Genomic DNA, 27,184 nt, shown 5'->3' on the forward strand with positions numbered 1-27,184 from the left:
ACATCTCAGCCTGGGGTGTCTGCTGCCTCATCTGAGAGACTCAGGGACTAGAGAACTCAGATGAGGGTGGGGCCAGGGTTTTACCAAACCCCATCTCCTCTGCCTCTTTCTTTCCAGGTGCCCAGGAAGACTCTGGCTGGTCCTAAGGTCTCACTAGAGACATTTCATCACTAACCCAAAGCGCATCACCCAGGGGCCTAGAGCAGTTTCTAACCACGGAGACGGGCGGTGCATGGGGGAGGAAACTCTCTCCACCTGAGCTGCAAGGCCCTCCAGAACCTGTCCCCCTGCTCTTCCAGGGAAACCGTCTGCTCCATCAAAGCCCGCTAGGGTCATGAGCATGGCTGTGAGTTGACAATCTGGTAACAGCTGACACTGGGCACTGTTCAAAGCACCCCCAGTGCATTCGTTCAATCCGACGTACAAGTGGGTGAAGACGTTAGGAGTTGGACTAAAACTCAAAAAACCCCCGCATGACTTTAAGAAACTGGTCACTGGGCACAACAGTCTGTCTCCATCTCGAACACCTACTGCACCTCTTTTAAATTAAGTGGAGGCCGTCTCTGGGCACTGTTGTCCACCTCCAAGAAACAAAGCCTCTACAGCGAAACAGCCGGGTTTTACCGCCTCTTCTGGTTCGTCCCAAGCTCCAGCAACTAGCAACTCTCCCTGGCTTTTTCTACGCCGCCGAGATAAGCGGATTTTGCTTGTTTGTCCTGCCTGTGTTCCTTTTATTATAACGAATGTGTGTCAAACGTTTACTCCAGGGACTGGTGCAGTCCCTGTTCATCAGGGAAATGGGTGTCAAAGCTGGCATGCGGGCCGTCACCTTAAATAGGAAAAGGCTCCAGCGGTGAGGCGGGGGTCGGGTAGGGGAGGACGTCAAAGGGCCACCAGACACCCTCCAGGGCGCCAGAGCAGAAAGGACCCACTCAGATCAAGGGGAAGAGGGCGGTGAAGACTCACTTGGTGGCTCGTTCCGAGATCCTCACTTCCAGCTTGTGGCCGTCCACGTCGTGACCCTAAGAGACAAAACGACATGGCCTGTCCCTCCATCCTCTTAGGAATACTCGGAGCGGGCTTCAGCTGAGCGAGGGGAAAGGAAATTTCAGTGGGGGGACTGAGTGTTCCCAGGCGGAGAAGTGCGCGGGAGTCAAGGACAGGGAAGAGCGTTTCCCGGAAAGGGCTCACGACAAGCCCGGGCAGCAGCTGGTGGTTACGGAGACCCAGCCCTCCAACGTCCTCTCGAGCCACGAGTGGGCCTTGACCTTTAAGCCATTCGAGGGGCACAGAATTTTCCATTGTTTATAATCATTTTCAGGCCAAGTATGCCCCTTCGGTCTGGTTTGCAGAGACAGTTCGGTTTAGATTGTATGCTCTTGAAGAAAAAATTCTAAACCACAGTGGCGCTGCATCCAAAGCTAAGCTCTAACATGGTCCCTTAAGGCAAAACGGGCGTATTAGCAAAACTACCCTTGAAAATCCCTTAAATCTTCCATAAAATACGGTGCGGCACACGTCGCTCTGTAGGAACAATTCTTTGAGGCAACATGCACAAGGAAGCACGCAGTGAGGCACAGAACTCTACGTGTGCAAGGTGGAATCTGACCGAACCCTGAGTTACATGAAAGAGAAAGCCCACTGCAGGGGCAGAGCTGAAACCCAGTTAAATGGGTACCTGGCGTCTAATAACAAAATTGGATTTCCAGTGTCTCTTCAAAAAACAACAAACGAAACAAATAAAAGGAGATCTGGCATCGCTGGGGCGCACCTTCCTGTGAGGCAGTACGTGGCTGAGGCCAAGAAAGTGGCTGCCCCCTCAGGCAGAGCATGGTACCCAGGTTCTGTTCTGGGGGAGGATGGCCCCGTCCCTGGCTTACACAGCCTGCCCGGCCCCTGAGGGGATCTGAGTTTGCGAGCCCTGGTGGAGAGCAGAGGCCCCAAGAGGCTGTCACCTCCCCACCATCCCACCCAAACCCAATTCAGCCCTTCCTAGAGTTGCCTCAGGCCAAGGCGAGGGTCGTCAAAACTCTACAAAAACCATCACACTGGCTAAGTGTCCAGTTACAGGTCCTGTAACTCCCAAGGCCTCTCCTTTGACCAGGAAGCTCTACCCAGACAGACTCAGTCGCCTGGAGGGTCCCCATGGACAAGGCAGGCTCCCCAGGGAGGAGGAGCTGGGAGGGCGTGCAGCCTGATACATCCTGGCTTGTTAGCGTGGCCCTATTTAACTCTTTCCGCTGCCTGGCCTTGGGCCAGGCAGCCCGAGTCCCTCTCTGGATGGCGCACACAGACACGTGCCATTCTGAACATGGTTTAAACGGGTTCCTGGATCCCCTGATGCCCTTCCATGGGCTCTGGGTTTAGAAGCCAGTTCTAGAGCACCCTGCCTGCAGAACAAGGGACAGGCAAGTGACCACAGGGAGCAAGTAGGTCTCTTGAAAGAAAGAGGCCTGTGAGAAGGCACTGTTTCCTGTCCCCTGCCACTGAAGGGCCCAGGGACGCAGGCTCAGGGAAGGTGCTGAGGACACAGTCTGAAGCTGAGGCTGGGCTGACTTTGCGGCGGTGTGAACCCCAGGGCGTTCTGCTCCCTGCCGCCTCCACTCCCTCCTGCTACCCAGGGCCCCGATCTGCCCCTGCACTTCGGGCCTAACAGGAGGGCACTGCTCCTGTCTGTCTGAGCAGCATGTGAGTCTGTATCCAAACATATTAGCATTCTGCCCCCTTCTCCCCACCTTCACTGCCTCCACCCTGACCCCACACCACTGCCTTCTCCCAGCTCCATGACTCAGTGGTCTCCCCTCTGCCCTCCTACGAGCCACCCTCCACGGAGCAGCTGAGGAGACGGTTCTGTAGCAGAAATCAGGTCTTTCCCCAAAGTGCTCCAAGCCCCCCGAGGCTGTCTCTATGCTGAATCCCACGGTCTTGCTTATGAGATCTGGCCTTAGACACCGCCCACCCGACACCTGGACCCTCCACACTGTCCTCTTTCGGCTTCTCAAACCGAGTTAAGTGCATTCCTGCCTCAGACCCTTTGCACGTGCTGCTCCTAGACTTGCAGCTCCCCCAGATCTTTGTGTAGCTGACTCCTCCCTGTCAACCAGGAGCCAGCTCAACCGTCACATCCTCAGACAGGCCCCCTGACCAGGCGATCTAAAGGATTCCTCCCCCATCACAGTGCCTGCTTTATCTCTATCCGAGCGCTTCTCATGATCTGGTCTTGTGTATTTATTCGGAGGTCCGCTTTGCCAGTCTCCCCAAAGCCTGGAACAAACCAGGCCCTCAACAAAGAGCTGCCAACAGAATGAACCCACAGTACTGATGATGAGGTGCAGAGGAAGGTTCTCAATTTGCCTTGGGCCACAGTCCCCTGGAGTACTAGAGAAAGGGACGGGCCTAGGAAAACGCAGACTTACCTCCGTTCCTGCTCAACTTTAGAGGGTGGACAGGAGCCCACACCACCGCCTGCCTAGTGCCTCCGTGGACCTCGGCTGGGAACCCCCACTCACCTGCAGCTGCCTGAGGGCTTTCTGGGCCTGCTCCGGCTTCCTGTATTCCACGAATCCAAACCCCATGGACAGCAGCGCTCCTGAAAGAGAGGGAGGTGGAGATGGCGCCAGGGTGCTGGGCGGGGAGGAAAACGGAAGAGGAGCCCCAGACCAAGTTCAAGGGCTGCAGGCTGGGCGTCCCCTCTGCAGTCTCATTTCTTCATGCCCTTCCTCACTCCTCAAAAGATCCTAGCTCCCCGCTTGCCATTTATTACTGGTCATCCTGAAGAATCAGCCAACGACGGGGTGACAGAGCCGCCACCTGAGGCCCAGCTGACTATTAATTAACAGATGATTGACATGATAATTAACTTCATAATAGAATTCTGCCTTTGGGAGGGAGGAGGAACTCACAGGGATGACCATCCCCATGATAAGTGGCCTAGACCTCTACCCGAGCAGTCCCCTGCTTCCACACATAATGCATTATATGAACATACCCATCAAAGTCAAGTGTGCCACAGGCTTACTCTTTACAGAGTATTGCTGACCATCTGGTTACATCTGATTCCTGGGATTCAGATGATCAAGGTGGGACAGGGAGAGCGACTGCATTATTAGACCCTCTCTGGCTCCTTTCTTCCAGGTAGTGAGTGCCAAGAGTTCAGACAGCCAGGAGTATCTCAAAAATGTACAGGGAATTTCTGCTTCCCGACCGAGATCTGTATCTGCATGTATATATACATGTATAATTGGGGGGCAGAGTTTTCACAGGGCACAAAAATAGAATCTCTAATTACATCTTGCCCTTTTGACACAACATGTGACGCAGGCCTCCGCCCCAAGCATTTCATACTGATTTATTAATTTTATTCTCTTTTTTTGCAGTTGAACTTAAAGGAGTGGCTCAAGGCTGATGGGCTCAAATGGGGCTCAGGGTTCACTCGGCGGTCCTCGTCTCTGCGTCTGTACTGTTTGAGACAGTGCTTGCTTGAATTTCCATTCCCAAACGTGGATTGTAACACGAGGGCCCCAAGCAGGAAGAAATCCTGCACACTGCCCCCAAACCGTCTCTGTGGGGACAGAAGGGAGGCTCAGACAGAACTGCTGGCTGACAGGCAGCGCCACCCTGTGGTGACTTTAAGTGTTTGTTTTTCAGCAGATACTTGAAAGCTCTGTTCTGAGGGTCAAGGTTGTGCACGGTGGGTAAGCGGTGTTTGCGCACAGAGGATATTTTAAAAGCACACTGATTGTGTAAAAGGCAACTACAGAAAGTCAAGTTCATTGCCCGGTCACTGACACTGTGCTGACCCATTCTGCCCTTCTGCCCAGGGCTATGATCTCTATGACCCAGCAGGACCTGGGCTCCCTGGCTTTCCGGCTTCCTGGTGGGTTCAGCCAATGGGAAGCTGGGATTTGAGATGGACGGGGGGAGGAGAGAGAGCTGGGGCCCTGGTTTCTTCCATACACCCCACCCAACTCTGGTGTGGTTCTGGTGGCACCAGTGTCCAACCCTCACCCTCGGCTCTGCTGGCGGCCCTCCTTCTACGGCTCTGGTCACACCACTCCTTCTCTATGGCCCCTGGGCTCAGCAGGGAGGGGCTCTCCTGCCTCAACATCCCCTGTGGGTCCCCGCAGCCCAGCCCGCACCGTGGCACTTGGCCCCCTCACTACAGACGTCTCTTCCACAACCCCAGCAAAGTGTGCCTTCTGGTTCCTGCTGAGACCCTCGCTGATAACAGACACTGTCTAGGTTCTCCCCCGTAACTGTGATGGATGAGCCCAGAGAGCAGGGCTCTCAAATACAGATTCTTGAAAAAGAGAGTGTAGGTTTCGAGAGCTGTTCATGACACCAACAGATCAGGTAACGGTTCTAAAGCACACTGAAGAGTGCTCCGAGGGTGGAGAGGCAGGCCCCACAGAGCAGCCCGTCGCAGAGGAGGCACGGCGACCCAACAACCCCCAGGGGCAGCCCTGGGTGGAGATCGCGGCACCTCTGCCATCCTGGCTCACTCCCCAGATGTCAAGGGTCACCTTCTCTCCTGAACCCCCCACAACCGAGCCTTCGTGTCATTCACTTGGTCCTCAGCTGCCTTTCCTTGTTTCTCAAACTAGATCTGCAGCTCCTGGGGAACAGGGACTTCATGGTTTGAACTGTGTCCCCCTCACATCTGTATGAAGTCCCAAGCCCCGGTATCTCAGAACGTGACCTTATTTAGAGACAGGCTTTTCACAGAGATACCCAATGACCTCATTTTAACTTGATTAAGCCCTAAGCCAGCAAGACTGATGTCCGTTATAAAAAAGAAAAGGGGGGATGGTGCGGTGCAGGTGGAATCTGAACACTGGACGGGTGCATACAGGGAGAACGCCAGGTGCACATGAGGATGGTCATCTACAAGCCGAGGAGAGAGGCTGGAACAGATCCTTCCCTCACAGCACTGAGGATGAACCAACCCTGCCCACACCTTGATCTTGGACTTCTGGCTTCCAGAACCGTGGGATAATACATTTCTGTTGTGGAAGCCTAGTTTGTGGTGCTTATGGCAGCCCCAGCAAATGAACACAAGGAACTCCCTGAATTCTATGCTACATGTCTGCTTAAAACCCTCCGAGTCTCCTCTGGGAAAGAGCCCAGACTCCTGCGGCTGGCAGGAAGGCACTCTGCGCTGTAACAGGCCTATCTTCCTAGACGCATCTTCTGCCTCTTCAATCCACTCCCGACCTGCTACTACAGCCCTCTCAGCCTCCTTCATCCACACACCCCACTCCCGCTGGCTGACTGCTCCGTCTCCCCAACCCTACAAGTCCCGATCTGACATGAAGACCCTCATGCTGGGCTCCTGTCCTGCACCAGGGACCCCCTCTACCAGGCACCTTGTTTCTCTATGCTGTAGCCACCAGCTCATTTGTCTCTTAGGATGCAGCCATGGGCTGACCCATGTGGCATCTTTCCAAATCCCGCCTCGTGGAAGGGATGGGGACTGCACGGCTGCGAGCAAGCAGGGAGGGATGGCCTGCCCGTCCCCCGCAGGAAGCCAGGGCTGGAGAATAAACAGACAGAGGCCAAGGGACTTGTGACAACGCCCGAGGCTGAATGGAGAGGCGACAGCGGTGTCTGCGTGGCCCAGGCACCCAGGGAGGCGCAGAGCTGCTGACTCGGTGGGGTGTTCTGTGTTCTCTCTCTTAGAAGGGGAGTGGGAACCCAAGATCCAGATATCCAGAGCACAGAGATGATGGGAGGATGCAGAAGTTTCTGCTACTCAACAGCGTCAACCCCGCCAGCCCACTACATCGCCTGCTCCAAAGCCACCTCGGATGTCCAGGGCGGCAAAGGGTCTGGATTCGGAAGGACCTGATGTGCATGGTCGCTTCTGCTGGAAATCAGGAGCCTCCAGGGACACAGAAAGAAGGACCACTTTAGACGAGCCAAGTGTGAGGCTGTGGGGCTGACAATGCTTCAGGATAAAAGAGAAGCTTCGAGAAGCAAGCGCGGCCCCCCCGCCCCCAGGCTGCACGCTTCTTTCAGAGTCGGTCCTGCCCGAGGTCCCCTGTGGAATACCTGCTTTGTTCTTCTTCTTGGAAATAGAGCAGCTCTTGACCAGGCCCACTTTGGAAAACACCTGGAAGAGAATGTCCACACGTTATCATCAGCATCTCGGGGCTAATCCTGCAACCGGCGCACGCAGGCACCGAGAGGGCGCGGGTGAGAGCGGAGCCCACCCCCGGCCGTGCCTCCGTGGTCAGGCCCCGTCCCCAGCCCTCTGCCTGCACGAGCTCAGGCAGCCCCTGCAGTGACTCCACGAAGTAGGTGTTGCTTCCCCCGATTTTCAGATGACAAAACTGAGGCTACAAGGGGTTAGAGATGGCGCCTGGGGTCACAGAGCTGGGAAGCCCTGGAGCTGACATCTGGACCCAGGCTCCGGAGCCCAGGTTCTAAACCATGCAGGTGGGGGCCCTAGTCAGACACCAGGCTTCCCGAATTTGCCTCAGTGTCATCTTGCGGTCCCCAAAATATTTCAAGGCACTGGATCGTGGCCTACTTTAGGTAGCTTGGATGGTCTCTAAGGATTCCCCGTAAGGGCAGCTGGGCTGGGACCTGGCTCCAGGTACTCAGGAAGGACCTGATACCAAAGAGACCAGAGATTCACTGAGAGTCACGCAGTACATTTGGAGGCTTGGAGTCCACTGATCTGGGTCCTGACCCTTCTTACTGCCTCTGCACCTAATACCAACTAATTTTTCAAACTTAAAAAAAATTACATTCCACTCCATTTTCCCCTTTACTTTTTCTGTCTCTCTTGCCAGAACTTGAGACCTGACCAGTGTAAACTCATGTCCTTCTGCCTGGTTCACTGCTGTGTCTTCCACACACCTGGGGCCCAGGAAGAGGCGGGCACCAGTCACTGTCCATGGAGGGAGCGAAGGCTGGGGCCGGGGTGGGGGGTGGGCCTGGTCAGTGCACAAAACTGCCCACAGCCGACATTCACTGACTGTCTTATTCCAAATGTCAAACACTTCACTTGGATTATCTCACGTGTTCTAATCAGAGCTTCTGAACTACTCCACGAGAAGGTTCTATTAACAGCCCCATTTTACAGATGGGGAAATCGAGGCACAGAAAGGATAAAGGACCCACCCTGGGTCAGCACCGTTAGTGAGGAGCAAGGCCGGGATTCAAATCCAGGCAGTCTGACCTCTGAGCACAGCTCTACACTCAGATGAGACACTGAGATGGGAGCCCTGTGAGCTGGACACTGCTCCCCGCAGCACCTCTAATGGGCTGTGTGACCCCAGGTCAGTGAACTGGCCTCTCTGAACCTCAGTCTCCACTTCTGTAATGTGAATAACATGGACTAGATCATTCTGGCTGCACTTTGCAGCTCCAGAATTCTTTAATTCCAAGGATGCTCTTAGACTGAAGTTTGGGCACATCTTCCAGGAAAAAAGGATTCCTGTTGACGACATCCCCAGATGTAGGAGAGCTGGCACGCCAGAATTAAAAAACTGACAGCAAGCCTGCTTGACCACTTCAAAGCTCTCCAGCCTTTGGCCACTACTAGTGTGTGCCTGTTTGTAAAAGCAAATCCAAACCACACTGAAATGGATCCAAGACGTGGCCAAGGAAAAGCCCAAGGGTGGGCTTCCCACTGCTCAATGGGGTGGCCTTTTGCCCTTAAAATGCTGCTGTTTTCGCCAGGCACTTCTGCTGCCGAGGTGGCTCTGCTAACTGATGGTCCAGTGGGAGGCTCAGCCAGAGGGTGGCAGAGTGGAGGCTGTGACTTCCTGCCTGTCCCCGACACCCCCGGATTTCCCCTCCAGATGCAGGCTGGCCTCCTTTCCACCCATCCACCCTCTGCCTGCCTCCGGGACTCAGTGGACACTGCCTCCCCTCTTGAATCCATCTATAGGATTTCAGAACTCAAAAGACTTTACAGAAACCAATCAGTTCAGTCCTTATGGCCCTCTCCCTTTCCAGAACCAGTTCATGCTATCAGCCTGCTAACGTATTAAATTAAAAAACAAAAAAGGCATCGAGCATTTATTCTGTGCCAAAACCAGCGTGCAGAAATGGAGAGTCTCCCCACGGGCAGTTCTCAGGCCAGTGGAGGGGCTCGCAGACCCCAATCCTTCAGATCTGGAGTCCCCATTTCTGGATCTCCAGTCCACTTCCTTCAAGAAGCGCCCCAAGTGCCCATCCACTGCACCCCTAACCTGGCATTTCCCAAATACCTACTTGGAGTTCCCCATTCTTTTACCCTCCACCCTCTTCCTACGACTGCAAATCTCTCACCACCTTGGGGGACTCCAGGCCAGCTGCCCCACCTCCAGACTCTCGCAGCGACAGTCTGCCAAGTTCCCACCAGGCCAGGAGGGTGTGCTGGCATTTACTTTTGGGTAGTTAACCTCACAGACACCAACTGGGGAGGGGCTCTGTTTTCTCAATACAACCTGCTGACACTGACTACAGCTTTCACACTGCATCCGCCTCCCTAGGCACCCTGACAGGTCCCCTTGCTCGCACGCAGGCGCCCCTCCCGGCCCCCAGGCTGGTCTGGCTGCAGCTCAAAGCTCCAGGTGAGATGTCTACTGGACTGCCTGCCCGGCAGCATCATCAAACGGGTGGCTGTTGGCTGTGCATCTATGCAGTGTTTTGAGTCAGGCCTACCAGCAGGTAACTGCAATGATCCCATCAGAGACGGGGTTTCCCAGCCCCACCGGGTCCCTCCCGGCTCAAGCAGTCACTCACCGCCTTCAGCGTCTCCTCAGTTGTGCTGAAGTTGAGATTTTTGATGAACAGGGTGCACCCGGGAAGGCTCTCCTCCTCCTCGTCTTCCTCCTCCTCTTCTTCTTCCATCTTTGCTGAAACGTTGTCTGCTTCCCCCTCTTTTGGCTTTTCACCTTCTGGGGTCTTGCAGTCTGGCATAGGGTCCCCCAAAAACAGATCCATTAAATGATGTCTTATCTGCCTAAGCCCCAGGAGCTAAAGCCCAGAGTCCGCTAGATGAAGGGGGTCTGCCCCTGAGTGGCAGCGTCAGGAAGGGACACTGTTGACTCCTGGCGTGTGCTAGGTTTTACTAACCCTTGTGGGGCAGGGAGGGGGGAGTGGAGACCATCTTGCCTCCTGCCTCTGTTTTAAGCAGAAAGAGAGAAAGGAGTATGAAATAGACCAAAAACCGCGAGCCTTAACTTGGACTAACCCATATTATATAACACACAGAACTTGAACTTCAAAATAAATTACTGTGTGAGCTGTTTTATTGAACCCCAAACGTACACAACACACTATTTTCCCTCAAAAAACAGCATTTAACGAGCTTTCAAACTAAAATGCAACTTAAAACTCTGCAAAAATTACAGAGTGGGAGCAAAACTTAGAACATTCTGAACATCACTTGAACCTAAGGGAAGCGACATTCATTTACAATTCCCAATTTACATAACTTCAGGCAGCATGCTCACAAAAGAGTGTGTTTTTATCTACACCAGATGTATTCAGTTCAGAGCTATGCATAATAGTGAAAAGCTGAAGGGAAAGAAAAAAAAAACAACACTGTACAGTCATAAACAGGAGATCGGGATTGTGAGACAGCCACCAAAGGCCAGACCAATACATAGTCATTAAAAATGATGTTTTCCAAGAATGTTTAAAGACATGGAACGATACTCATGATAGAAAAATTAAGAGAAAAGTGAAGATACAAAACATGACCCCCGATCACGTTCGATACGCAGAGTTTCTGAGAAACACACACAAGAAGAGAAAACTCGAGGAAATGCACCACGTGCTCCTGGTTACTTCCGGACATTGTGATTATCAAGGGTTTTGCGGGTCACCCCCACCCCGCCCCCATACCACGCCTCCTCTGAAGGAACAGCATTTCAGGAGGAGGGAAGGGCAGCTGCGAGGCTATGAGTTAGCAGGGCAGGTGCGCAGTGGCAGCTCAGGGAGCCGGTCAGCCCTGGTGATGAGAATGTGGATGTCCCCCGGGGGTGACAGAAGCCTCGCAAGATTGGGAACGGCACTGAGACCGCTTGAGAAGTTCTGCCGCTGGAAAGTGTGTTCTATTTGGTCCAACCTCCCCAGTTTTTCACATGATCAGGGTCTGGCGACAATTGCCTCCTCTACACACCTACCAGCTTCGGAAGCTCCTCTCATACCCCCCAGGGAAGTCAAACCCCACCTCAGCAATTCTCCAAGGCAGCGATCAGACGGTGCCCCTGAACCCTTCCCCTTCATGGCTTCAAGCAGGCGGCCCCGTCCTTCCCAGCAGGTCTGAACCCTGCCCGCACTGACAAAGGCCCCAGTGAGGAGCTGATGGGGACGCTCTGTCCTCTCCCACGCATGCGCATTCAAGCAGTTCAAGCCCAAGGAAGCTTTTGGGGCTTCAAACCCACCCCCCAAGCTCTCATGCCAGGCACCAGAGCCATCTCCATCTCCCCGGCCCTTTCTGACGCACGCCTACCTACCGCTGGCCAGTCCTAATTAAACTTCAACCACTTTGTCATAAAACAACCCTTTCAAGCTCTAATGGAAACGGCGGCAGTGAACGGGCAGCCTTCGCCCCTCACGCTCCCTCGGAGGTGAATGCAGAAACCAGACTCTAGCCCCAGGACAAAAAAGAAGAAATCTACATAAAGGCTCCTTTGCCACCCAAGAAACTAACGCCATTTACCCAACAAGGGACTCCGTGGTGTGGCCGTTTGTCCTCAAAACCCAACTTTCAAAGCAAAGTGGGGCGGAGAAAGTGACTAATGACGGGGAAGCAAAGCTACGCAGAGAGGCTAAGACTTCAGGCTCTGAAAGAGGACTTCAATCAAAAGGAAAATCATGACCTTCAGCAGAGAAGGACACGCCTGCCCCACCGGCTCTCCTTGTGCTCGACCTCTCGGAGGGGAAAGGAGAAAGGCCGGAACACTGGTGAGATGCCCGCTCCGTGCGGGACCTGGGTTGGATGCTGCGAGGACACCACCCCGTTGCTGACAACTGCGGCCACATCACAATAAATGGGTGGTCCACGGAAAAGTCTGCAGGCTGCAGCCTCTGAACCCTAAATCTCTGGCATCTTCAGGTTGGGAGAACAGTTCATGGGAAACTGAAAAAAATGTTTTATTGAGAAAAGAACGGTGGGGGTGAAGGTGACCGGGAGGGCTCACGGCCAGTTTAAGGGGTGGTCCCTCTGTGGCACTGTCTGATTGCTACCATGTGGGAAGGTCAACCTAAGTGTCGTTCAGAGCTTTCAAGAGAAGCTGAAAATCCAGCATCTTTTGGGAAAACCCATGGTTTTTAAATCTTGGCAACTAACTCAATAGCACGTGGCTTCTATACTAGGCAGTGGTCACCACATAAAGCAGCTCATGGGGCCTCGGTGCTCTGCTCTCCACCCTTCCCTCTGCCTCTCCCGAGGGCCTGAAATCCAGCCGGTTCCCAGTATGGCACTGCAGGGATTCAGAGCCTCACAAGGACAACAGCCCCAGGGGGCCCAGGGCCCATGAGAGTAGACAGAGTCCCCTCCTTCCTGCCTCCCTGCCCCATGAGCAGGGCTGGTCTGCTTCAAAGCACTTATTTCAAGGGTTGCAAGCACCTGCCCAGGGAGTGTGGCGTTTGGGTTAATGACAGGGCTGAGCTGAGCCTGCGGGCAGGGTTGGCACCCCAGGGGCAGATGGGTCCCTCCCTGGGCGGCTGAGCTGCGGCCCCCAGCCCCGGCCCAGGAAGGAGGTGAGGGGCACGTGAGGACGATGGGACCTATCACCTGCCGGGCGTGCGGCTGGCCTGGCTCCTCCCACTGCTAATAACTCAACCACACCCCTGACCCCAACATCCGGGGGGACATCCCGCTTAAAATAAAAACGTGATTAAACGCGGCCTGGCTCTGCTCTAACAGCACAGGGATGTCGTTGTTTCTCTAAACCTTGTGTCCCCAGCCACTACCTCCCTGTAACTCCTCCAGGATGCTGGAAGAACTAACAAGACAAGGGCAGCCCGGTCTTGAGATCCACTGGAAAAAGGGGGCCTAAGGAAAAGGAGAAGGGGGGCCCACAGACTGCAGTCAGGAGGTAGGACACAGGGCTGGGAAAGCACACAGCCTGAGGAACGACAGCCATCTGCGTCAGGGTCCTGGCGATGCCAGTCCCCAGCTGTGTGGTCCTGGGTGACTGGCTTGCCCACTCGGCATCCTCATCTGGAAAATGGAGTTAAACACGCACACACTCCCCCGCTCTCTACTGGCTTGTTTCCAAACGCAAGTGTCCACTGCTCCATCCGCACGCTGGGTCCCTGGTCCAAAAGCATCTCTGGTCTCATCTGAATGACCAACTAGCCTCCTCACTGGCCTCCCTGCAGCACCTGCCCCTGGTCTGCCAGCTTCTCCTGCCTTGTCCCCTCTCCTTCTCCCTCCCAGTTGCACCCATGCCACAGGGCCTTTGCACTGGCTGTCTGCCCCCTCTGCCTGTTCTGCTCATCTCCCGTCTTCCCGGGCTGGGTTTCTTGTCAGGTCTCAGCCCAGATGTCCTCTCGCAGAGCTCCTCCTGGGCGGTGGTCCCCAGCACAGATCTGGCCACTGGCCATCAGATTCCCCTGGGTACCTCCTTCAGAGCCCTTACCTTGTTCTGAAAAATCACCTGAGTGGTTCACTTCTCTGTGTCCCCCAACTACCAGGTGAGCTCCCTGAGGCCAGGACCACATCTGCCTCAGTCACCACTGCATCCCCTGCACTGGGCCTGGAGCAGATGCTCCAAAAATGTCAGTATTAGATGGCTCTGTCCAGCTCCTGGCATGTGCCTGGAACACCGTCGGTACTCGGCAAATGGCACTCAATGTGACTGCCAGGAGCTGAGGGGGTCACAGCTAGGAACACATACCTCGGAGCTGATGGCTTCGGGGCACATCCCAGCTCTTTCCAGATGTGTGACTTTGCACAAGTCACTCAACCTCTTTGTGCTTCCTTCTTTCTATTCAAAAAAGGGGACAATCCCAGGGCCCACCTGGAGGACTGACCATGAGAACTAATGCACAGAAGCCCAGTTAGAACAGAGACTGGGCCTGCAGGGATCAGTAAGTTTCATTAGTCTTAACAACCCAACTGCCCACCCCGCCCAGACGGGCCATGGTGAGAAACCCAGGGGAAAATGACATAAGTCTCTAACTCTGCAGGCCTGTTGCTGTGAGAGGTAGGCCGGCCGGCTACAGGCTTAAGAACAGCCAATGCCACACCTCTGAGTCTAGGGGACCCACCGCCACAGCTCTGGGAAGGGCTTCTGCTCCCCCGAGCAGCCAGGCCCTGCTGGGGCCCAAGCCCACATCCAGAGAGGTGTGCAGACGGCCAAGGATGAAGCCAAAGGTTGTTGTTAAAAGCACTTCGGCTCCTGGCCTCAAGTGGGGAGACAATAGAAAGGCTAGGAAGGAAAAAGGAGGTATCGTGAAACAAACAGACGTTTGCCAACGAAATCACCAGGAAGCAGGAAGAGCGGGGCAAAGAGCAGGCGCAGGTGGGGCCGGGGGCGGGGGCGGGGGCTGGGGGCCAGCAGGAAGGCTTGGAAAGCAAGGTGGGCCGGAGGCGGCTGGTGGAGGCAGGGGGAATGTGCTTCCATCTGTAGTTGGCACAATAAAACCCAGTCACGCATGGCCACATGGGGCTTTATTATAATCAGGCCGCAGAATTTACTGCGATTCCCTCCCCTTTACAGCTCTCGGCGCGGAAGGCTGACAGCACAGACTGTTATCAGTTGCAAGCAGCTTTTCAGGACCTCCTCCCACTCGGAGCCCTTTATCTGGAGGTGAGGGTCTTGGTTGTGGGGAGATAAAACACACTGTCCCCCTCCCCTGAGACCAGTACAGAGAATGGAGGGCTTTGCAGAAAAGAAGGGGAGGGGTGAACAAGAAAGCCCTCCGTCCACTCCCCTCCTGCCCGCTTTCTTGCGGAGCCTGAGAAAATCCAGGGCCCGGGGGCTGGCTGAGTCCCCAGCAAGGGGAACAAGGGGGACAGGGAGCTGGGGAAGCTTCAGGAACAGCGTGGAGAGGGCGGCGTGGGGGTGGAGCAGGTGAAAAGGAATAGCACGGGGACCGGGGAGCGACTGTGCACGCGATGCTTGTAGAAGAGGAACAAAAAGGGCAAGAGGAGGCCCAGAAGGTGAGCTCCGTGGGGACCCACCTGACGATGCTGGACTCAGCAGGGCTGGAAAGCGGCACAGCTTCTCGGCCCCAAATCCAACTGGTTCTCTACAACTATTTGCTCTCTGCTCCAAGCTCTGAGGCCTCCTTTGTGTGAGTGACAGTAGGACCCTGGACAGCAGCCCCCTGAGAAGCAGGGCCTGGAGGGGACAGTCTGGGACACTCTCAACACTGGAGCCTAGGCCGGGGACCCAGGGGACACTGGGGGCTGGAGGGACAGCACCACCTTCAGACCAGGGTGCCCTATCTCTGCAAAGCCTCCCCTCGCTGGACTCCAGAACGTTTCTGTACCCCGGGCCCGCTTCTATTACTGCAACCTCTCAGCTGTCCCCAAACAGCCCCCTCTGTTCCCCTACCACCTGGGAGCTTCTGGGGAACAGGTGTGTGCTGGGCCCACACTGGTCACCCCAGCTCCGTGGTGGGCATACAGCTGGTGCTCATGGTTGAGTTAAGACTCTCTACTCCGGCCTGTGTTGCTGAATTAAGACAAGGTCAGAGTAACGATGACTGACACATAGCTTTTCAGAACACTCGAAAAAGGCTTTTGCCCATTTTACAGATGCAGAAACAGCCCCAGAGAAGGACAGTGGCCTGCCCAGTCACAGGGCCTGGCATGGGGGAAATGCTGCTTTTGCCCGTGGATTTGATCAGCACCCACTTACTGCTCACCCACCAGGGGCTGGGCGCTTTCCCAGGTGCTGAGGTGCAGCAGCGAGCAAGCAGACGAGGTACCCCGCCGCCCCGCACAGTGGAACGGCCAGTCCAGCAAGGGAGTCAGACAGACACCAAGGAAGTGAACCCACAATGAACCACTTTCGGGAAGTGAAAAGCATTTAACACAAAGTTGTGGAGGGTATATGCTGGAACCCGCAAAGGGAGCCGTGGAGATGACTGCCATGGATGGCGTCATGGTCTGATGCTGAGCCAACAACGGAGAACAGACTGTCCAATGTCACCAAGCTCTACTTTGCACCAGGGCTTAGGACACAAAAACAAGGGTGACCCCGCCGCTGCCTTTCACAGGCAGAGGGAGAGAGGCACAGAGACCCTCCTTCCTGTGTTCATTTATTCCCTCAACTCACTCATCGAGCGACCCCACGTCTAGGGCCTCGTGGGATGCTTGGCACCCAGCAGGGAGCGAGTCAGATGCTCTCCGCCCTCCTGGTTCACCGTCTGGCAGAGACGGATATTAAACAAGGGAAACGAACGAACAGAATAAATACAAACTGTGACAAGTGTTAACAGCAGAAAAGAATGGCGCTCAGGCAGGGAAGCACCAGGACGCGTCAAAGGAGCACGGCGACCCGAGGGCGGAGGAGGGGCACCTCGCTCAGCGGTCCAGCCACCACCAACGCAGGGAGGGGCCTCTGCTCAATCTGCCTCCGGGGCCCTCACTCCTGGCAAATCTGTGCTTTAAAAGAGGACTTGCTTTTGGACAAAAAACCATCAGTCATGTTGAAGTTTAGTAAGTGAAGTGAAAACCAAGGTCGCTGATCATTTTGGGGTGATGGCTAGTTAAGAACAAACTGTGACTACATAGAACTCTTTTTGATGGAAGCATGTGCAGGTTTGAAGGGAACACCAATCGTGGACAAAAATAACTCATGAAGAGAAGATGATGAGGGGCTTTTAAAAGAGTTACATCAATAATCGGTAACCCCAGGGGCTAGGGATGTTTTCGGGGGCCTCGGAAAGCAGAGACTGAAGGATTTTCCTCTTTGACTGAAACAAGGCTTCTGGACCAGTGGTTCCCAAATGCCTTGTAGCAACTGGGCCATTCCTGAAGGAGGTTTCACCGAGCCAGGACGAAATGGGAAGTGCAGACAGCCTAGGGAGGTTTACTGACAGCGAGGTCTATTCAATTAAAGGACTGGTCTTTAATCTGAGAAGTTTGCTTCCCCACCCTCACTTTTTCTCCCCTCTTAAACACCCATTCTCCTGTGAGGACAATGAGAGGGTATATGGGTGGAGGGTGTTTATTTTAATCCTTATTTCAATAAAGTGGCAACCCTATGGTGAGATGGGGGGGTGGGGAGTATTGCTGATGGGCAGGATCTCAATGTCTGGGTAAGGGACTGCCAGCGCCAAGTCCTTTTCGAAGCTTTTCTAAAGGTCTTTGATTCCAAGATGGGGGTCATGGTCCCCTAAGTGGTTCTCAACTGGGGGCTACATCACCCCCCTAGAGGGCATCGCAGAATGCGGGGAGTGTTTGAGATTGTCCCAATTACGGGGGGCACTGCTGACATTCTGTGGGCAGGATCCAGGGATGCAAAATGTCTTAAACAACGTGCCAAACAGCTCCGACAAGGAAGAACTGTGCTGCCTGGAGCACCAGTAGCGCCCCCTCCCTACCCAAGGGTGAAGCGTCAGCTGTGGGCGGGGCCCCTGCGTCCCTTCTCTTTCCTGCCTTTGCAGTTGCTGGACACTAGAGGGCGCCAGGCCACCCCAAGGACCCTTCTCCAGGAGGGTCAATCTCACCCCCGCCAGGCATCCTGGCGGATGGATGAAACAAGAAGGCTGTTTTCTCTTGCTCTGTTCAGAATCCCTACTAGTAGCTTCTAGCCGTTTTGTCTTCTTTTTAAACCACCTTTACTTGACAAGCCAAAAAAGTCAGCTTCCTTATGCTGTACCCATAATGTTTATGTTCTATTTTTTAAATGGCATTTTCTGTGCCTAAAAAATTCAACCAGTCTCAGGATGAATAAAGAACTTTAAACTAAATACCTGAGAAACAATTCAGTGCTGCCCCCTCACCCTCGATCCTTCCCTGGCCTGCTGCCCCAGGACACCCCAATCTCAGATCTGGCTCTTACCTGTTTCCGGCTCCGTCGTGTCCTGTTTGTCAGGTTCTGCCAGTGTATCCTGGGGTTCTTTCTTCTGTGGGGCTGGGCTGGAAAAGACGCCCACTGGAGCCCACTCCAGATACAAGGGGATGTGGTGGAACTGCAGAGAAGGGGTGGGGGAGGGACTCGGTCAGCGACACAGACGGAGAGCCGGAAGCTCAGAGGATGGGTGAGTTGCCCCAGGGAACGGAGCACAGCCTAGAACCCTCCAGGCTGCCTGAGCCCTAAGGACACAGGGCACTGCTACAGCCTGGGGCTTGGGGAGAGGCTGGGGCATCTGCTGTCACTGGACACATCTTCATCCCCTTGTGTTTTCTCTAATGTGAATGGGGAGCGGGATGCGGGGGGAGCAGAATCACTGATACAGGCAGCCCGCGCCGGAGGAGGTGCAGCAGGGCAGTGAGACAACATGCTTTCTCTGTCTCTCCACGTACATACACTCACAGGCAGTGCGAGGGCACATGTGTACGTGCAGAGAGATTTTTTCTTTAAAGCATAAACGAGACACTGACAGTCTGCAAAGCATTAAAGTGCCTGATAGAAGAGAAGCCACTTGTAGTGGGCCACATGGTGGCCCTCCACACGCTATGTCCACGTCCCAACTCCCAGAACCTCCAATATGACCTTATTTGGAAAAAAAGGTCTCTGCAAATGACATTAAATCCAATGATAAGCATCATTATAAGAGAAAAGCGAGGGCAGACTTTAGACGGAGAAGAGGATGGGCCACATGGACAGAGACAGAGATTGAAGTGATGGAGCCACAAGCCAAGGGACACCTGAAGCCACAAGATGCCGGAAGAGACGAGGAAGGGTCCCCCCCCCCCAGGAGCCTTCAGAGGGAGCACGGCCTTGGGACACCTCGATTTCAGACTTCTGACCTCCAGCACTGTGAGAACAGATTCCTGCTGTTCTAAGCCACTAAGTTTGTGTTACATTGTTATGACAGATACAAAAATTAGATATACTAATAAATACATATATATGCATACACATACACACACGTATCTATACATATGTATATAACATAGAAATACGTATTTTCTCTTTTTACCAAGAAACAGGATAACCTACCTACGGAACTGACTTTCAACTAACTGTAGGTACAAGACAATCAAAGCACCAAGGATGATGGTTCAAATTTACGTGTTAACAGAAAGCCAAGGAAAGCCAGGGTCAGGCAGGGCACCGAGGCAGGCTCTCTGGAGGGCAGGGTGAGCCTCCCCTCACATTCCCCCATCCCGAGGCTATCCCAGGGTCGGGTGACCGCGAGTCCCTCTGCGGTCTAGGTCCACCCAGAGACTGTCGCTCCACCAGCTCCCTGAGTCCCCTGCCTCCGGCCCCTCCCCGGAGCAGGTCTCGGACAGCCCTACCTTGGAGTAGGCCAGGTGTCGGAAGGCCCTGCGGGCCTCCAGCGGCTCCAGGAACTCCACAATGGCGGTGACGCCGCCCTCGGGCAGCAGCACGCGGCCCAGGCTGCCAAAGCGGCCGAAGGTCTCCTGCAGCTCAGCCGCCAGGGTGCCCGCCGGGAGGTTCTTCACCAGAATCACAGTCTTGCTTCGCTCCGCTGCGGCCTGAAGGGAAGAGACAAACTTAGGTGGGACAACAGAGGAGAGGTCACTGGCCCCCAACACTGGCACTGGCCTGGGGGTGACTCCAGACCAGGCATCCACGTGGGACCTTGGTACGAGGCTCTTAGAAGTGGGTCCAGGAGACCCCACCCTCCAGGGCACCCTGCTCCGTGGATGACAGGCAGCACCAAGGACTGGATAAGGGGGAGGGCTCCAGAGCTGGACCGCCTGGGTCAAATCCCGGCCCTCCACATCTGAGCCGAGGCAGAGTCTGATGGTACCCGGCCACAGCCCTCGCTGGACCTTCCAGAATGTTCCAGCCCGGGCCAGGATCTGCATCTGCAGGCTCAGGGCCTTTTCCCGGAATGGCAGACCTCCTGCTGCCACACGTGTGACAGGCGGGGTGTGTGTGCCGGTACGTTAACACCGCCTGGGAGCTGCCCTTGACTCTCAGTCATTGCTGCATCCCTTGTCCTTTGGGTGGGACAACTCTGGGGTGTGAGGGGCATGGGGGTCCCCCAGGGAAAGCTCCAGTCAGCTGCTGTACCATTGCTGCTGTGGCAAGCATGCCCTGCACTGGTCTCCTCCCTACACGCGTCCTGTCTCACCAGTGTCTTCTGTCCTGTCCAGTGAACTACCTGCATTTGAATCAGGCTCAGAGTTGGCTTTTGGAAGAACCCAAACCGAGACACTAGGTCTATGGCCTTGAGGAGTATGCCTAACTGTGTCCCTCACCTAAGGACACAGCATGTACTTCACGCATCATTCTAGATTCTGTGTGACCCAAAACAAGTGACATCACCGCTCTGACTGCGGTCCCTTCTGTACAACTGGAGCGCAGGAGTGCTGCCTTCCTGGGCCGCATGTCTGAGCCCAGTGATCTTACTTTCTTCACAGACAGCTGAAAAGTTAGTAACAGCCATCTTTGAGAGGCCTGACACTCCAACCCACCTGCACGCCCACTGGTGTGAAACCTCACCCCCAGCTCTCCGGCGGCGGGTGGCCCGAGCCCCACGTGGCCTGCTGGGGGGCGGCAGGCACCCACCTGGCTGAAGGAATCCAGGCTGACTCCGTTGTCGATGAGGAAGCGTCGCACCTCTTGGACGAGCTGGGTCTCCCCCAGGGCCACGCGCACGGCCACGCTGCCCTTGGTCTCCTGTGGGAGAGAAACGGAAGATGCCCTGTCGGCCACCGGGTGGGTGACGGGTCCGCCCTCCCATCTTCTAAGGGCTGGAGGAGGAGGAGGAGGCATGGATGGAGACAGACCCTGCCGATGCCCCTCGCCCGCCTGCACTAACTTGACAGCTTGGCTTCCGTGTCTGTCATGATGAACCCAGGACCCCACGCCCACCTCTCCTGCCTCACTTCCTCTCTCTCCCCCTCGCTCCCCGGACCCCGGCTGGACGTGCAGGTCTCTGTGCGGTTCCTCCCATGTGCCACATTCCCAACTGGGGCTTCTGCACCTGCCCACCTTGCCCTCCATCCAATTTCTGCTAGAAGGTCACTTCCCTGACCAGCCCACCTCGAGCTCGCACCGTCCCCCTGCTCAGCTTAACCGACACGCAGCACCTCTGTTATCAGTCAGGGTCTTCCTCTGCGAGAGAGCCCTGCTGCGCTCCCAGCACTCAGGGCGCAGGTGGGATCCGAACCCGCCACAGTCCCTCCCGACCAGGAGCCACGGGCCCAAGCTGGCACCCGTGAGTTCAGCCACTGGGCACCTGAAATGTGGCTCGTCCAAACCGAGAAGTGCTGTGAGCTGGATTTTGAATACTTAGAAACCAGAAATGCACAACTGCTTGTCATTTTTTAATATTATATATAATGAAATAATATTTCGGCTATATCCAATTAAATAAAGGAGATTCTGAAAGTCAATTTTACGCCTGTTTCTTTGTGTTTTAAAAAACCATGGTCACTAGGACACTTACAGTTAGGTATGGGGCTCGGCTCCTACATCTAATGGATGGCGCTGAGCTTCGGGGTGGGGCAGGGGGAACAAATGACAACGGGGCAACAAGTTTATGGACCAGATCCATGGATACCCTGCGCCCGCCGGCTGAAAACACACTCCCAGGTTTTGCCTAAGATGAAGCTGACCGTGGTCTAACTGGAGACATGAGCATTAAGGAAGGTATGTGGTCGGGGGGGGGTCAGATGGAAACAAGGCCAGACTTGGGAGAGAAGGAGACACAGAGACCTGTGCCTCCCCTGTGCTCGTCTCAGAGACCTGGGGGGCCAGGCCAGGGAAGCAGCGGGGAAAACCCTCAGAAAGGGGTGTGACTAGCTCAGAGCGAGGGCAATGGCGTCAGGCAGACCTGCTGTCAGCCCACCTGCACCTCCTTCCAGCTGTCTGATCCTGGGCATGTGCCTTTGTGGCTGTGGGCCTCGCTCGCTCTCTCTGGAAAGGGGGGCCGGTAGGAGTGCCTGTCCCTCCATCAGGGCTGTGCGGGGAGGGGGAGGACCACACTGTAAGCGCTCAGCATCACCAGTGATGCTCCCTGGCGTGGCTCCACGCACGCTCCTGGGAAGCCAGGGCTGCAGGGCAGATGGGGATGTTCCCACGGGGAGGGAGGCCCTAGAGGATACCCACGACTGCAGCCCCAGAGGCCCCCAGCTGGCAGATGACCCCAGCTCGACGATGCTCCCGCCCCTGCCCAGAGCCGGGGGCGCCCACTCACGTGGTCAAACACTTGACTCTTGGAGGCGCTGTACTTCTGAGCGATGGCGTCGGCCACCGCGTTGGGGCCCATGAACAGCGTGTTCCAGTTGTGGGAGCTGAGAAGCAGAGACAAGAGCAGAGGGGTCAGACCAAGGCTGAATGGGGGGAGTTTTTTTTCAGATGCAAAGCCTGGAGGAAATGAGCTTGGGGGCCTGCCTTTCTAAGCCCTGAAAGCCTCCTCTTCCCCAGTCTCACCTGGTGGGGACCAAGCAGCCAGGGCCTGAAGACCACAGAGCCACGATGATATTCGCGACCCCCAACATTTGTCAAGCGCCAACTCCGTGCCTGGGGCTAAGCACTTCCGCTAACATTAACCCACTCACTCCTTATGACACCACAAACGTGAGGCGCCACTGATTCTCCCCATTTTGCAGATGAGGAAACTGAGGCTCAGCAAGGTTAGGAGCCAGAGCACCCGAGTGGCAGGGGCAGCAGAAGCCTGGGTCAGAGGCGGGTACACACCTGGAGCTGTTGGCTTTGTCTTTTGACTCTTTCTTCTTCTTGTAAGACGATGACCCCGGGGTGTCGGTGTCCTCGCTGGATTCCTTCTTAATGGTGGATGGTAACACGTGTAGCATCCTGCCCTGGAGAAGGATGAGGGGAAGCGGGTAAGGGCAGGAAGGAGGCAGGCACTGCTACACCCTGCCCCCGGGACGCCGGCGCCTCCACGAGGGGGCTGGACCCAGCTGCTTAGGCCCTCATGCAAGATGGGGCCTCCGGCAGGACGATCACGGGGCCACCCTGAACCCGGAGCGGAGGCCTGGCACAGCCTCCTGGAGAACACTGGTCACCCCAGGCCCATTCCTGTCCCTGCAAACGGAAGTGAGAGCCTGAGCTCCAGGCGGGCGGGGACCAGGTCTGGCCCGGCAACCACAGGGGGTCAATAAATCATGAACAAATGAAGGAAAGAAAAGGCAGAGGGAAGGGAGGCAGCCTGCGGCTCAGGCAGGCACGCTAACGACACCTCCTGGCGACAGTGGGACAAGTTCCTTACATTCTGTTGTGACCATTTCAGTGACTGGGTCAACACTCTTCCCTTACTTTTCTTTCAGTGACTATTTCTTGAGACAAACAGCATACTCACTCAGTCCATAAATCCCTTTTGAGGGCCTACTATGTGCCAGGCGCTGCTCTGGGTGCTAACGATAGATCAGTGGACAGAGCAGAGCGGACCCTGCCGGGTGCAGCTACCTCCTAGTAGCTCCTGCCAGAGGGCGGCTTTGTAGAGCACCGGGTGTGCCCCTTAGAAACACAGGCGTGTTCCCGTGCACGCAGGAGCGAGTGTGCACACACACGGCCTCTCCCCACCCCCGGGGCCCAGCGGCCTGCCACCCGCCAGCCCGCGGGCCTCACCTGGAACACCTGCCCATCCACCTCCGCGTAGGCCTTCACCGCGTGCTCTGGGAACATGAAGGCCACAAAGGCAAAGCCTTTGGGCTTCTTGGTCAGGCTGTCGATGGGGCAGTGCAGCTCAGACAGGGGGCCTGCGGGCAGGAACGGCGTCAGCGCCAGGGTCCTACTCGGGGCCTCCTTGTCCCTGCAAGAGTGCCCTCCACCAGCTCCAAGCCTCTGCAACTCGCAGCAGGGAGACACCCCAGGGGGTCATAAAAGCATCGAGACCTTTACCCCCTATTCTGAACCCTGCCTTCCCTTCAACAACCGTGACCTTACAAACAAGCACAGCCCAGTGGGCGGAGCTGAACTACGGTCCTTCAAGTTCATGTCTGGCAAAATAAGACGGACAAGAATGACAATAAACAGCCCTGGCCACCAAATCTATTTGGATACTCAGTTTGAAGAGTGAGACTATTCAGACAGCAGAGTTCAGACCGGGGAGCACGGCCTGTTCACACGTACACGGCCAGCGGACGTCAATACCGAAGCAGGAGCTCGGATGGTGGGGGTAGCTCATAAAACTGCACCCAAATCCCATCAGTTCTGAGTATGGACAAGAGTGAACGGGGTCTGGGTCCGGAAGGCAGAAGGTGTCTGTGATGCTGTCTGTGACTGGAGAGCTCTGCCGTGTACATCATGTGTGAATCCTCACAGTAGCTCCAACCCCATTTCATGGATGAGAAAACTGAGGGGCAAGTCACCAGCCCCGGGCCAGGAGCTGCTGGGAGGCAGATGGGGACCTGGACCACTTGTCAGGGGCACGTGTGGCGAGCCGGGGGCCATGCCCCTACCATATTTGGAGAAGAGCTTCTCCAGGTCCTCCTCAGTGCTGGTGTAGGGCAGGTTTCGCACAAAGAGCCTCCCGGAGTCGGCCAGGTCCTCCTCATCTTCAAGCTCCCCGAGCATCCGGCCTTGCCAGGGTTTGGCGGTGTTCTTCAGGGGCGCCTTGGCCGGGGGGATGTTTTTCTCCCGGAACACCTCGATGTAGCGCCCACCTGCACGGGGAAAGAGAGTCAGGGCCCTGGGGGATGGAACCTGTAGTTTCCAAACTCTTCTGCTGCCTTCCAGACGCCACAGTGGAGGTGGTCTATTATGGTGCCGGACGCCAGGCTCTGGTAACCAGGGTGGCGGCCTGAGCCGATACTGGCCTGAGCTGGAAGGCCCTTTCCCCAAATCTCACTCATCCTGCGAGTTCAGCTTAGCCGTCAGGGGGCCTGCCTGGGCCAGCCCAGTCCCCGGTGCTGCAACCTCCCAATTCCAGGGCCTGGTCCCAGGCGCTGCCCTGGGGACCATCTTGTGTGACGACCCAACCCTGAGGAGCCACCTTGTGTTGCTGAGCTGTTTCCCTGCATCGCCCTGCATGCCCTTTTAGACTGCGACCATCACTTCCACATGCACACAGTAGGTACTCGATAAATTCCTACCACCCGACTTGCTAGCAAGATGGCTTGGGCTCCTCCTCTTCCCTAACAGAACACGTGCCTTCATGAGGAGGGGACAGCTGGATCTGAATCACCTGTCCACGCCAGGGACGGGCCAAAAATCAAGTCCCTGAGTATCCCTCAGGTGACCTCCCGACTCTGGACCCTGGACTTGCTGTTCCCTGGACTTGCTGTTCCCTGCAGTGGAATGGCCCACCCCACAAAGCCAGAGCCTGCTCCCTCTCGTCCTCCAGGTTCTGCTCCAATGTCACCAGCTCAGAGAGGCCCAAGAGGACATGATACTGTTTCAAACACGCCTCCTCTAACCCCAGTCCTCTCCTGCATTCGTCCACAGCCCAGCCCCTCTGGTTACTGCCCGTCTTTCCCTCTCTATGTAAGTTTCCTCTACAGAAAGGGCAGGGGGTTCGGACTGTTTTGCTCACAGCTGTATCCTCAGTGCCTGGTCCTCGAGAAAACTTTAGAGTGACGGAATGAATGTCCGAGCCCCTGCCACCAGGCAGGGCTGGCCCTGCCCGGGTGTCCTTACCCAGGTACTCTCTGTTGCATTTCAGAGCTTTCTTCACTTCCTCTTCGCTGCTGAAATCCACAAAGACGTACCCTGTAAAAGGACCACGATGAAGGTAAGATCTGTAAGCCCTGTAGACACCCGTGGGAGCCACAGAGGAACACCCACCCTTTGCTAGGCATTTCGGGGAATCTGAGCAGAAAGCAGGGGGAAAAAACCCCTATTTCTGGCCAAATCTCCAAAATACAGAGAGACTCCCTTCCACCCTCCCAACCCTGCCTCCAGCCAAATTTCCCTCTGCAGGGAGTATTCGGACCCTCTGGCCAGTTTGACGCATGAGGATGCGGGACTGTAGGAGTCACAAATACGGGATGCCTCTGCTCCCTCCCAGCCTCACCTCCTGACATTCTCTGGGCAAGTGCCCGTGGGGACAGTGCTGTCACCCAGCTCAATACCAGAGGGGCCGACTCCACAGTGACTCTGGCCACGAGTGCCTGTGGCCCTGACTGGCAGAGACAAGTATGTGGGGTCCTCCCTGGAATGTGAGAGGCTGTGCACCCTCAACCTCCCCGGGCCTCGACCCCGAGAAGCAACAGAGGAGGCCCCCTGCCCACTTTCCTAGAGGAGGCAGGTGACACACCCATGGACACACGGCTAACACGCCCATGGACACAGGGCTAACAGGTGGCAGTGCTGCAACTGGAGCCAAGGCCAGCGGGTTTTGGCTTCGAGCACAAGACCCTCCCCTAGAGGACTGCAAAAGCCCCCACCCAGCCCACCTGCCTCCTCCCAGGCCCTGCCCTCAGCAGCTGGGGATCTTTTTGAATCCAATCTTGGCCTCCCCTTGCTTTAGGCCCCCTGTAGGCCCCTGCACCCAGGCTGAAGTCCACAGTCACTACCGAGCCCCCAGCCTGGGGGCCGGGCCCTGCCTCCACACCGTCCATGCTGTGGGGAGCTTTCTGCAGCTCCTCATAAGCGTCCTGCTCATCTGTAAGCTTCCTCCAGCACCACGGCCTCCGGCATGGTCTTCCCTTGGCCCTGGCGACTCAAATGTGCTCCCTCCTGCTCCCTCTGGCCAACCCCCGCTCACCCTCCTGGCCTCTGAACTGCAGTGGAAGAGGGGTACCACCAGCCCTGCCGACGTGGACAGCCGCTTGCAGGGACTGTGTAATAGGTGTTCGGCATCGTTCTAAATGCTGTACACATATATTAACTCACTGAATCTGCACAGCACAATGAGCCAGGACCCCCTAATGCACAGATGAGGAAACTGAGGTTAAGTTCTGGTCCCAGGTCACAGAGCTCACAGTGGCTGAGCCGGGATTTGAACCTGGGCAGGGGGTCGAGCCCTCCCTCACGATGCAGGTGTGCACAGAGGGATGGCTGGACATGGGGAATCTGCCCAGTAAGCAGGCCTTTAGTGCTCAGAGGAGAGCTGGGAGGAAATGTGGAACCTCAAAGGGGATGGGACTGCCCCTAAAGCAGGAACCTTTCTCCCTAGACCCCAGCCCCCAAACACCCCAACCTCTCTGCCTTACCAGTGTCTCCTG

At 55.7% G+C, this 27,184-nt stretch overlaps 1 protein-coding gene across 5 annotated transcripts in view; it reads right to left on the reverse strand.

Annotated features, from left to right (window-relative positions):
* Positions 1-27,184, reverse strand: part of RBM19 (RNA binding motif protein 19) — a 131,646-nt gene that overhangs the window by 94,156 nt on the left and 10,306 nt on the right. For all 5 annotated transcript variants that reach the window (XM_014562298.2, XM_014562297.2, XM_014558491.2 and 2 more), the window contains exons 9-20: positions 25,656-25,727; positions 24,479-24,682; positions 23,646-23,776; positions 22,755-22,876; positions 22,252-22,348; positions 20,619-20,729; positions 19,376-19,576; positions 17,973-18,102; positions 9,739-9,908; positions 7,051-7,111; positions 3,510-3,589; positions 967-1,022 (exon numbers count right to left, since the gene is read on the reverse strand). In XM_014562298.2, the coding sequence (XP_014417784.2) occupies positions 967-1,022; positions 3,510-3,589; positions 7,051-7,111; positions 9,739-9,908; positions 17,973-18,102; positions 19,376-19,576; positions 20,619-20,729; positions 22,252-22,348; positions 22,755-22,876; positions 23,646-23,776; positions 24,479-24,682; positions 25,656-25,727 (1,435 nt within the window). The remainder of the gene's footprint in view (positions 1-966; positions 1,023-3,509; positions 3,590-7,050; positions 7,112-9,738; positions 9,909-17,972; positions 18,103-19,375; positions 19,577-20,618; positions 20,730-22,251; positions 22,349-22,754; positions 22,877-23,645; positions 23,777-24,478; positions 24,683-25,655; positions 25,728-27,184) is intronic.

The sequence above is a fragment of the Camelus ferus genome, chromosome 32 (assembly GCF_009834535.1).
Source record: "Camelus ferus isolate YT-003-E chromosome 32, BCGSAC_Cfer_1.0, whole genome shotgun sequence".
Classification (NCBI taxonomy): Eukaryota; Metazoa; Chordata; class Mammalia; order Artiodactyla; family Camelidae; genus Camelus; species Camelus ferus.